This window comes from Eublepharis macularius, chromosome 8 (genome assembly GCF_028583425.1).
Source record: "Eublepharis macularius isolate TG4126 chromosome 8, MPM_Emac_v1.0, whole genome shotgun sequence".
Lineage (NCBI taxonomy): Eukaryota > Metazoa > Chordata > Lepidosauria > Squamata > Eublepharidae > Eublepharis > Eublepharis macularius.
In genome coordinates, this window is record NC_072797.1 from 77,093,865 (window position 1) to 77,106,668 (window position 12,804).

The window sequence follows — 12,804 nt, forward strand, 5'->3', positions numbered from 1 at the left end:
CTGCACTAGATGGATTCCAGGCTGATCCAGAACGATTTTCTTATGTTTCTTATGAGAACCTGTATTTGTAAATAGTGACCAGCAACAATCAGGGTCTTAAAATATGTGTATATTTGTAGCTGGCTGAGTTAATTTAACTGAATTTTGCCACTACTATACTACTAATTCTAATTGCTTCCTCACACTGTTTGCTAAACACAAAAGATACAATTTGCTTTGAAGTCTCCTTTTTTCCATTAAAATACAGAACTTTTCTAGAGCCAGAAAAAAAATATTGCTCACCTGCAACTTTGCGTGAGTCAAAAAATAAGCTCTTAGAACTTCAATGCTACTGCGAATTCTAACAGATGCTCTCTCTGGCTCAAAGTTTGGATTGATCAAGTCACTAAATGGTTCATTGGTCACATCATTGCCCAACAGTGAGTAATAGAAGAAGAACTCTGGCTGCTGTTCTGGAAGTTTCATTGTGGTAGGTATTAGCTATTATAAACAAAAAAGGGGAGGGGGAAATGCTGAAAACACTTCCGGTCTTCAGTTAAGAGTATTCATGAAAAATGCTTCATATTCCAACAAATATTTCCAATTATTCAAGGTCTTAAATATTTCTATGCAGTATTAACAATATAAAGCTACCAATAAAATGTGACTTCCAGATATATGATGCACAAGAATTGTCACTTATGTATCCAATCTGTTTCCATCATGAAAGTAACAGTATTATTTTCAGGCTTGTATAGATTTTAAAAAGGATCCCCTATGAAACAAATATATTTTAAAGAATATATACAACAGAATCAAAAAGCAGGCAGGAGAACAGAATAATTAAGCATAACCATACTTCTCCACACGTCAGTGTCCTGTAACCTACTAGCACTACTAAAACTTAGTCAAACCAAAAAATGGCACTAAAAAGGTGAATTCATTACCTGTTCCAATTGTGTAGCAAATGCAATAGTAACAGACAAAACAAAGTAGTCTCTGCAATATTCTGCTGGTCCAATTTGATGATATCCTTCCTCCTTGTTCAGCACTGCTACAAGATTTTTGGGGTCCAACCCAGATAAAGGTACTGAAAAACACAAATTCTTTTATTACATTGCAGAGAAAACTATTACATAGATATTATTATTTAGAGTCTGCCTTTCTTACTGAGATCCAAGGTGGATTACACAGTGCAAGTAAAAATATAATATAATCAACAACTAGGACATTCACTGAGCAAAGTACAATAATGAACAACAGTTACGACAATCAGTGAAAGATACAATAGAGTACAGTAGCAGCAAATTTGAAAAACAAGCATAAAGCCTAGCACATAATGAAATCTTTCTGAAACAAAGCATAATTCATTTACACAGCATGTTCAACAACATGGAAAACTGCCTAGTAGATGCACATATACATCGGCAGACATACTCAACAGAGTAGCGTAGAGCCTCCCTATCCCTACCAATGCATCTCTCTGAGCTACTTCTTACAACACAGCCCTATGATCTGGGTAGAGAGACTTCTTTAATAATTCAGTTTTGCATAGTTTGTGAAAAGCCAGGAGAGTGGGAGCTTTCAGGCAGGCCATTTCACAAGGTGGAGGCTGCCACAGAGCACATGCGCCCAACTGCAGGACAGTAGCTGCAGAAAGCCCTGTCCAGATGAGTGAAGCTGCCGGGGTGGAACACAGGGGAGAGGCAGTTGCACAGATGAGGGGCCAAGGCCATGAATGGCTTTGTACGTGACAGTCATGACCTTGAATTGAGCCCGGTAACTGATGGGAAGCAAATGGAGTGACTGCAGAATGGGAGTGATATGTATGCTCCATCTAGCTCCTGAAAGTAAACAAGCTGCAGTGTCCTATACCAGCTAGAGTCTTCAAGTCAACTTTGAGAGAAGACTTATGTAAAGTGCACAGCAGTTGTCTAATCTTGATGTTACTGTGCCGTGAATCCAGGGGGCCAGATTGGCCATGTCAAGGTAGGGGGCCATCTTTCAGGCTAGTCTGAGTTGTGAGGAGGCCTTTTTTGCATCTGCATTTACTTGTTTCTCTTGCATCAGTGCTGGATCTAGTATAACTTTTAGGCTCTTAATGAAATCAGCCAGGGTTATCTGAACCCCATTAAAGGTTGGAAGCACAATGTCATTTGAGATCTCTGCTTTTCCAACCAGCATAACTTCTGCCTTGTCTGAGTACAACTGCAATTTGTTTGCTTTTAGCCAATTGACAACAGCTGTCAAGCAGCAACTCAGTACCTCTACTGCATCACCAGGGGATTTGAATAACGAGATATAGAGCTGCGTGTCATGTGCATCTTGATGGCATCCAATTTCATAGTTATGAAAGAGTTCTCCTAAAGGTTTTGCATTGAGGTTGAATAACATGGGAGATAAGGTTGCATTTTGTGGAACCTCACAAGATAATTCCCCCACTGAGGAGAGCTGGTCTCCAATAGCAACCTGTTGAGTTCGTCCCATGAGGAATGATTTAAATCAGTCCAAGGCACATCCCAATACCAACATCTGTTTCCAAATGCCTCAGCAGGATAACATGGTCTACTGTGTTGAAAGCTGCAGATAGATTCAGGAGGAAAAACAATGAAGCATGGCTTTTATCTACATTCAAGCGGAGGTCATCAACTAGAGCCGTCTCTATTGCATAGCGTGGCCTAAAACCAGACTGAAAAGGGTCCAAAGCACCAGAATTGTCCACAAAAGCCTGGAGTTGGTCAGCTATTGCTCTCTCAGCCACTTTGCTCAAAAAGGGTAGCTTAAGTGAGTGAGCAATAACTGGCTAGTTCATTTTTGTCTAAGGATGGCTTTTTGCATTTGAAAGTATTTTGAGGTGAAGTTTACAGAGGATATTATTATTAATAAATGCAATTTGTACTAGACTTTTATACAAGTGAATGAAACTAATTATATGTCAATAGAGTTACAAGTGTACCATAAGAATTTTTTTATAAAGTAACTAGAAAAAGCTCTCATGATGATGTCTAAAATTAAATTGTTCAATCTTGTCCAAGTCTTTCACATCAGAATATTCCATAAGCAAATGCAACAAAATATCAGAATATCTATGTTTGTATTCATAGCCTGTGGGTTGTGTATTTATGTTTTATCATAGTTTATTTTATTACTTATATGACCATAAGACATTAATACAGCTGGCAAAACAATAAAGCTATAAACAAGAGAGATATAAGCAAGAAAACTCACCATTTGCAACACTCCACTTAGGTTGTACATTACTAATCTTGACAAAAGAATTAAAAGAAGCTTTGGGATAGAGAGTCATATACAAAATAAAAAGGGGAAAAGTGAAAACAAGAAAAATAGTTTACAAAATAGGGTAAGTGCATATACGATTTATTTTTCATGGGCTGACTTCTTAAAGCCAGTGTTAACATTTGGAATGGGAGAGAAGAATGTTACATTCTTACGTTGAATACTCTATTAACCCTGACTTTTTAGAATATGACAGGATAAAAATCATATAAAAGAATACTGAGCGGACTATAAACAAAGGGGTGGTATTAATAAAATGGAGGAAAGAAAAAAACAGATGATAAATAATTAGTATGCTGAGTTTGCTATTAACTATCAAGGATATCTTAATGACTTGAAACAACTCACACACTTCCAGCCAGCTCCCAGTATATAATCATGCTTGGTGCATATTTCATTATATTACACACCTGTTATATCTCTTGGAGGTGCTTCCTTTGCTTTAAAACCATCCACTGATGCTTTGGTATCAGTTTCTAATGTTACACTTAGCTGTAATTCAGATTTAAATTTTGAATACTTATTGCTGAGTAACAGATACCATTTTGGTGGCTGCAGATAGGTTTTTTTAAGAAAAGAAAAAATAAATACATAAGAATCAGATATGATGAAGATAAACTGCAAATCCGATTTATAATTAACACACAGTAATCATTTAAAACAATCATGTAATTGCACCACAATATTATATTAATTGTATATGGGCAGATTTTGCATTATTGTATAAGGGCAATTTCCCCCCATTTACCTAAATCAAGATTTCTTTTTTAAAATGAGAAAACGAGAGTAATTCCAAACCCATGGAAAGCATGACTGTACCCAGTTATTTCCATACGAAAAACAGAGTGGAGAAGGGTTCCATGAGCACTGCTACAAGTATACAGCCTACAGTTGCTCTTTTGCAGCTGGGGATTGGGCTATAATTCTACAGTCAGTTGTGTTTCCATCTGTTCATGGAAAACTTTCTGCAAGAAGATAGCTCTCCTGCTGCCACTAGGGGCATCTATCAATACCATATCTGTGGTTTATATCTTCAGAATGGAGGAAGGTACTCATGACAGAGTTTTCTTCCATATACATATGGAAATATATATATATATATATATAAAAAAATTCTCCCAGTTTTATCTTGGCAGAAATTATTACCCCCCCTCCCACTTTATCCTCATAGCAACCATATGAGGTAGGTAGGCTGAGAAAGTATGACAGATCCATGGCCTCCCAGCTCAAGATTTGGGTCCAACAGCATCTTAAAGAGCAACTAGATCTCCAAAGTATGAGCTTTCACGAGTCAAAGCTTTCTTCCCCAGCTCTGACTCTCTAAAGCTCATACCTTGGAAATCTAGTTGCTCTTTAAGATGCTGTTGGACCCATTTCTTGCTCTTCAACTGCAGATGACACAGCTACCCACCAAAAACTATGGTCTCCCTTCAAACTCTATGGCACAGTATGCTCTCCATACTTAACAAATGAAGGCAGGGAGAAGGGTTCTGGTCCATTAGCCTTCTCTCCAATATGGCTAGTTTGCTATGTATGCTAGCATTTTTGTATGTATCAACATTCATTTATTTGACCAGCCCAACATGTAGTGATATGTCCAGTCTGAAATCATACAGTTTAGACAAAGATTTTCCACCTCAGAAGTATAAAACTTTGCCGTTTGGTATGTAATGTAATGTGCAGCAATATTTGATAGGGAACAAAGATTTCTTACAACCCGAATAACCATAGTCTAAATAATACCTGCTTTTTCTCTTGAGCAGCTCTTAAATCTAGTACTATGTAACCTACAGTCTCTTTGGTAGAAGTCAAAGAATCTAAAGCAAAGCATTGTATCTTGATAGGTGTACGTTGTAATCTGAATGAAAATAAAAATTCAATGTAATAAGAATAGAAATTTATAAATACGTATACCAGTTTGTGGTTCTCAAATACTACACAGTGTTTTTGTTGAAAATTTACATGCTTAGCTTAATTTGCTAAATTATACTATCTTAACTGGATCAGGCAAGGCAGTGTTTTAACATTTCAGTAGATGCAAAACAGTAACAATGAATTTTTAAATCAATTTTACAATCTAATTTCATACCTATGAAAGAGATAATGATGAACACAAAGCTTCTAATCTATGTAATGGGCTCCAGATAAATAATGCGTTACTATAGCCAAGGAAGATGGACCCAATCTCTGAAGTGACAAGACACAGCACAACAAAAATTGCAGCGACAGCCCTAATTTACTCCCAGAAACCTATGTAAAATGAAAATTCACCGCTTTGTCTTTTCCAGTACAGCCCATTAGAAACAAAATCCTATATCACTTGAATATACAATGCTGACAGTTGAAGAGATAATTTAAGATATCAACTGATTCAGAAAACTCTTAAGAAAATAACCTGTGTTGGTGAAGTGCTTTCCTGTCAAGTTCCCAAGCCAATTCTGTGGCAAATTCAGGTTGATCAGTATGTTCAACAGGGTCTGTAGCTAGATGTTCTCCATCAAATTTGGCTTCTACCACAAGTTTATGCTTCGGACGTTTGGGAAAATAACGCCCTGGAAAAAGAAAAACCTGTATTTATCTGGAAGTTCTTGCCTAAACCGTTGACAGTGGTTTAACACAGTTCGATCCTAAACATGTTTACTCTGACATAAATCCTGCTGACTTTAATTCATTAGGACATCCATCCAAATAAATGTTTTACGACTGGCCTGCAAAGCTGAAAAAAAAGCATTCGTGAAAGCATCCAAACGTTAGAAGCTAAATAGTAATTGTTCTAATTCCATATATATCACAAGAATAAACATTAGGCTGATCCTGAAATGACATGAAAATCATCAAGACAGCCTTGAATATTGTCAGTCCCAATTCAGATGTTAAAATCAGCACCTTATATTGTGTGCAAAAGGATTGAGAATTTAAAAGCAGAGAATGGGACAGTGACATAATTTATGGACAAAAAAAGAGCCTAAAACGAGTTATTTTATAATCCATTGAATTTTATGTATTTATTCTGCTTTATGTACAGGGCTCAGGGTAGCCTAGTGGATCTCTCTAATCCTTAAAGTAGAAGTACGACTAAAGGTTTCATGTATTTCCCAGAAAGAAACAGAATATCAGGGCATGATGACATTCTTCAGAATGATCCTGGACTCCTAAGCACATTACAGACGCTGACCCCAAATGCTACAAAACTGTTGTGAGGCACGTCTCTCAAAGACTTGTCTCAGGTCTGCCTTAGAAAACACTACTATCATGTGTGTGTGTGTGTGTGTGTGTGTGTGTGTGTGTGTGTGTAACAGATTTTTAAGAAATCCTTATACAAGTTAGTCCATAGCAAAAATGGATTATAGCAAAACTGGCTATAACCTATGAACAACAACAACTGATTCATATTCCGCCTTTCAGGACAACTTAACGTCCACTCAGAGTGGTTTACAAGTATATTATTATTATCCCCACAACAATCACCCTGTGAGGTGGGTGGAGCTGAGAGAGCTCCAAAGAGCTGTGACTGACCCAAGGTCACGCAGATCGCTTCTAGCAGAGGAGTGGGCAATCAAACCCCCAGGTTAGAGCCCTGCCGCTCTTAACTACTATACCAAGCTGAACTCAATGGGGCTTACTCCTAAAGAAATCTACATTGAACTGAGTAATTTATTTTGATGTGTGGAGAGTTGCCAACAATCGGGAGAAAACAACTGAAGGCTCAGTAAACATACAATACCTACTCCCTCCACCCCAGGAAGACCCATATAAATTCTCCTGTTACTGTTTAGGAGGTGGTCTGCTTTTATCTTTTCATCTATTGCAAATTTTTAACTAATTTTAATACAGCACAATCCTGCTGCCTGCAACAAACAAGCAGCATATGGAATACAACGGATATACTGGGTAAGAGTCTACTACAAATAAATGCAATAATTACCTGATCAAAATGTCTAATGTCAGAACATCACAGTGTCTATTCAACTTACTAAGCACCCTTACTGTGCTGTCTTATACAAGAGCTGCTGCTACATACCATCCTTTGGGTGTCCTTACTAACACGTTCCCAAATGACTATAGGGCTGCTAACCATAACTTGAACTGAAATGGTGCAACAACGTTCTCTCCTGCTACATCATACCATGGTAGAAAGAGAAAGACTTATACAGTTTACCATTAAGCTTATTAAACAGAAACATTATTAAGTGGTGATAAGCAGTGTGCTAAATTTCTGAAAGGAAACTGGTCAGAGCTCAAGACTGCAAAGCCATTGCAGCCTCTCACCTAAAAACCCTCCCACATTAATGTAGTACGACCTTGGAGAAGGGGAGGGCTGCCACTAGAAAGGGGAATTCTTTGGACATGCTCAGGGATACTCTCATCATTACTATTACTTAGCACATATTTTAAGGCTGAGATAAACAGGAGGCTCTCCTCAGTATTTAAGCAACAGGAGATTCTCCATGCTGACACAAGGAGTAAGGAACCTTATGCAAAATACGTCACCAGGCAATGGGAGACAGCAGGATTTGAGTCCTGTCGCACCTTAAAGACCAAGTAGATTTTCAGGATGTGAGCTTTTGAGAGTGAGAGCTCCCTTCTTCAGACTAGGGTTGCCAGCTCTAGCTTGGGAAATTCCTGGAGATCTGGGGGGGGGGGGGTGAAACCTGGAGAAAGTGGGGTTTGGGGAGGGAAAGGACCTTAGCATGGCATAATTCCAGAGTCCACCCCCAAAAGTAGCCATTTTCTCCAGGTGAACTGATCTCTGTGGCCTGGAAACCAGTTGTAATTCTTGGAGATCTCCAGCCACTATCTGGAGGCTGGCAACTCTACTGCAGACAGTGGGAGAGAAGCGGAAAGCTTTCCTGTGCTTTCAAGCAGCTCCTTCAGTGAAACATCTCCGCCTATCGATCTGGCACTTTGTACTGCCCAGGACCCACCCAGGAACAGCCACCCCGAGACGAGAGTCACAGCTGGCCCCTTCGAGAGCAAGCAGATTTTCAGAGTATGAGCTCCCTTCTTGAGACTCGAGACAGGTGGCACGGGCGCCAGCCGCCGCCGCCGCCGCCGCCTCCCCTGTCCCTCCTCTCCCACCCAGCCCGTCTTCCGACGTGAGTCGAGGGCAGCGCCCCTGGGCTTTACCTTCCAGGATCGAGACCACAATCAGAAGCTGGTCGCACCTGGAGCCCATTGCCCAGGGGCCTCGGAGGTCTCTGGTCTAGAGGAGCGGCGCGAAGGGCCCTTCCGCCTCGGATCCCAACATCCAACCCGGCAAACGGCTCTCTGGTCCCGCCGGTCTGGTATTCTTTGGCGCCTCAGATTTGCTTTCCGCAAAAGCTCCGCCGCTTAGCAACCGGGAAACGTTACAGAGACAGGATAGGCCAGAGAAAGAGAGGCGCTTTCAGAATACCGAGTTACTTCCGGATCCATTCAAAAAAAAAAATCGACATCTTTCGCACTCTATGGAGACTCAGAAGCCTGAGCGGCAGGAAAACGGCGCCTGGCAGCGCCACCTGTCGCCGTGGCTGCAGATTTCTCACTTGGGAGCGGGGCGCTGGAGGCTGTCCTCGTGGGACTGGGTGATGAAGGTCGCGAGGGCTGTAGAGGAAGGGTTGAATTACAATATGCGCAGCTGTTGATGTTTTCTTTTTCCACGCCAGGTAACGCCATGGCCTTAGCAATCTGAGAACAACTAAGTACATACAAAGTAAGTTAAAATATCGAATGAAAATAAAATGTGTTTAAGCAGAATTAAGTAGCAATTAGTTTTTAAAAGTTATTTTCTGCCCTTTTCTCCATTAAAAGCTTCTTTCTTTCTCAGTTACACGTTACTAGTAATTCCATGTTTCCACAGCGGAAATTCTATCTTTGCTGTCTCTCTGTCTATAACGACGCCACAGGGATGTATGTGTGCTTGGTCTTCTGTTATTTTCTCTCTGCTTACTGCCCCTAAGCAACCTCATCAAATTCCCTGTTTGCTCAAAAGAAAGGCGAGCATGAATGTAAGACCCTTCCCCCCACCCCATTAAATGTTACACCCTAAAGATTTTTATTATTGGGCATAAGTGTAACTTGTATGCAAATTTTAGCCTTTTTTTCATGGCATTTCAGAGGGGAGGAAATCCCTGGTCTTGCATTTAATTAAATACTATACTGTAGCTTTTCAGGCTATACTGATGACCTGTCTTACAATTTATGGACTTTCTTCCTTCATTCAGTTCTGCATCTCTCATTGCTTGTTTAGTATTCCTGCATACCTGTTTCACTGTCATCTCACACTGACTCAGTGGATCTAAGGCAAACCTTCGCATCTTTCCTCTTGTGCTATGTCTTGTGCAATATTTTTCATATGGCATCAACTATGAAACCTTCAAGACAGATGTGGCTTTAGTTTGACTACCCCGTAGCCTATAGGTCTCCTGTCTCCATAATGGTTTTGTGTTTTCACCCTTGCTTATGTGTGAAACTGCTTCCCAGAACACTAAATGGGATGCCATTTCCTCTCTCCTGTAAGTCTCTTTCTATATGCATATGGGTTTTAGTTTGCCTTTTTAACAGATTATTATTAATGTAAAATCATGATACCAAATACATAGACTGAGCCAGTCAGAGGCTTTGATGTCTTTAGACTTCTATGAATGGCTGTAACTTAGGAGTGGCCATAGGCTAACAACAGTCTTGGTTTGGATGAGAGAAAGAAGTCATCAATGCTACCCTGCCCACTGCCACTACTTTAATTACCTTCAGTTCCTCTGTTTCACATACCAAAATGGTTGCCTCCATTATTATGATGGCGCTCATGTGTCTTTAAACTAAGGTTGCCTAGGGGGACCTGGCACTCACCTTTTCTGATGCTTTCATGCGATTTGGGCCCAAATCAGCCCACTGTGAAGTGTGGGAGCTCTTCTGACCCCTGCATGATGACATCACTTCCAGAAGTGATGTTGTCATGCTGCCCCAGGAGCAGGCATGAGAGGCCTATTCCCCTATCTCTCCCCCCTTCTGGTCAGGTGAGTGGTGGGGGGGCAGAGGTGAGAGCAGGTGATCACCCGCCCCCACCAGGGGATCTGGGAGCCCTACTTTAAACCCTGCACGAAAGATAAAAAGTATGGTAGATGAAGCTTATTGCTACACTAAAGAAAAGCTTCACCTGTTGAGTTTTTGTCAGTTTGAAGGTGCACAGAGAAGAGGTTTCTCTACATAACACTGGGTTTCCAGCTCCAAGTTGGGAAATTCCTGGAGATCTAGGGGGTGAAACCTGAAGAAACTTGGAGAAAGTAGGGTTTGAGGAAGGAAAGGAACTTGGCATGGCATAATTCCATAGCATCTACCCCCAAAGTAGCCATTTGCTCCAGGTGAACTGATCTCTGTGGCCTGGAGACCAGCTGTAATTCCGGGAGATCTCCAGCCACTACCTGGAGGCTGGAAAAACCACGGGCGGCCCTGGAACAATTGTTGCAAAGAAACCACACAATGCCAGGACACCACTATAACGAATGTACATATATTCCTGTCCACATGTAAAAGTGCAAAGTGCAAAGTGCGATGTGTTCAAATATATACAATACAGAAATACACAGTATAATCATATACAGCACATATGTTATTCCAACAAGTCTTTACAGTCCGTATAGTTCCTTGCTTTCATTTAAAGTGCAACATGCAAAAAAATTTTTATATGGAAGCCCATGGAGAGAGTCGTGGAAGATGTAATAACATTCCCAGTCCCAAAATTCAAGATTTATCCAACAACGCCGACGGGGATGTGCAGGCAATTGTCATTAACCCGTTTCGTGAGAGAACTCACTTCATCTTGGGCATACAAAAATTCAGACTGGATACAAGAAAATTGCAAGAACCAAACTCATTCTCTGAGGGCTTGAGAAGAAGGTGGTGTTAACGGACTCATGAGTCCGTTAACACCACCACCTTCTCAAGCCCTCAGAGAATGAGTTTGGTTCTTGCAATTTTCTTGTATCCAGTCTGAATTTTTGTATGCCCAAGATGAAGTGAGTTCTCTCACGAAACGGGTTAATGACAATTGCCTGCACATCCCCGTCGGCGTTGTTGGATAAATCTTGAATTTTGGGACTGGGAATGTTATTACATCTTCCACGACTCTCTCCATGGGCTTCCATATAAAAATTTTTTTGCATGTTGCACTTTAAATGAAAGCAAGGAACTATACGGACTGTAAAGACTTGTTGGAATAACATATGTGCTGTATATGATTATACTGTGTATTTCTGTATTGTATATATTTGAACACATCGCACTTTGCACTTTGCACTTTTACATGTGGACAGGACTACCTGGAGGCTGGCATCCCTAACATAACAGCATATAGTTGGTTGTCTCATTACACTAAGGGGAGGAGAGGAAGGCAAGCCTGGATAAGCACTGCTCTAGAAAATTGTTTCCTCCATCTTAACAACCTTATTCTTTTGTTACATCACTGTTGGCAGCACTTGCAGGCAGCTGCTGAACAGAATGAGAAAATAAGTTCTGAAAATGTTCTAACTTGTATATGTGTGACACAGATTGCCTGTCAAAACATTTTTCCCATTCTCCCTCACTGCGTTTTATAGTGCCTCCACTCAGCCATAGGAAGCAGTTTAAAATAGTATCTTGTGTGAACCAGTGTGGTGTAGTGGTTGGACAGGAACTGGGGAGACAAGTTCAAATCTCAACTCTTATTGGGCCAGTCACTATCTCACAGGGCTGTTGTGAGTATAAAATGGAGGAGAAGAGATTAATATATGCTGTCCTGAGCTGCTTGGAGGAAGGATGAGATAAATAAATACATCTGCTTATCAGGGAGGGTAGTCAGTGCCTCATCTATGCATCGTTCCCCTCCCCCTGTTATTTGCTTTCTGGAAGTCACAGTTTGGCCATTCCAGCTGAATGGCTCATTTGCTATTGTGTTGTGGTTCTACTCCTGCACTTCTTATTTCTCCTACATTTTTCCTCATTTCAGCTTCTCCCATAATGATTTGTGCTGAAGCTTCAACAAAAGAGGATGATTTAATTTTCAGTCCATTAAATATCACCCTCTAAAGCTCTGTCTTTCTCATGCAATGCATGACCGCAGTTCTGAAGTCCTCTACCTGTGAAGAGCTCTGCTGAACTCAATAGAATTATTTGTTACTTAGTGAAACCAGGAATCAAATACATCCCCCATAATGTATCATTCTCTGTTTGTCATCCGTGGGAAAAACAGAAGCAGCTCTGAACACTTAAGTGATTTTGGGCCAATTGCCTGCTGATTTAAGGTAATGAATATTTTAAATATATAAATAATGTATAATAATGCTAGTGGTATTTAGCCAAGTGTATTTGTTTGATGCCATATTCTTTCGCACAGTGTAGCAGCTTGATTTTACAGGGAAGTGGCATCACAATATTTTATTTGAATCTGCCTGCTTTAAGGTTTAAATGCTGATAAACAGCCTGTATATTTCCTTTCAGGTCAAGCTTAACTTATGCTTAGTGAAACAAATGCTTCCTTGTAAACAAAGGTTGCAGTCACGCATCATTGGATGT

At 40.4% G+C, this 12,804-nt stretch overlaps 1 protein-coding gene and 1 long non-coding RNA gene across 2 annotated transcripts in view; one reads left to right on the plus strand and one right to left on the minus strand.

Annotated features, from left to right (window-relative positions):
* Positions 1-8,679, minus strand: part of CEP120 (centrosomal protein 120) — a 43,830-nt gene extending 35,151 nt beyond the window's left edge. Inside the window, exons 1-6 of the mRNA XM_054987519.1 lie at positions 8,404-8,679; positions 5,672-5,828; positions 5,020-5,134; positions 3,687-3,828; positions 927-1,069; positions 283-480 (exon numbers count right to left, since the gene is read on the minus strand). Of these exons, the coding sequence (XP_054843494.1) occupies positions 283-480; positions 927-1,069; positions 3,687-3,828; positions 5,020-5,134; positions 5,672-5,828; positions 8,404-8,452 (804 nt within the window). The 5' untranslated portion in view covers positions 8,453-8,679. The remainder of the gene's footprint in view (positions 1-282; positions 481-926; positions 1,070-3,686; positions 3,829-5,019; positions 5,135-5,671; positions 5,829-8,403) is intronic.
* A 135-nt stretch (positions 8,680-8,814) lies between these two features.
* Positions 8,815-12,804, plus strand: part of LOC129335211 (uncharacterized) — a 61,996-nt gene continuing 58,006 nt past the window's right edge. Inside the window, exons 1-2 of the long non-coding RNA XR_008597574.1 lie at positions 8,815-8,968; positions 12,239-12,533. This is a non-coding gene — a long non-coding RNA (uncharacterized LOC129335211). The remainder of the gene's footprint in view (positions 8,969-12,238; positions 12,534-12,804) is intronic.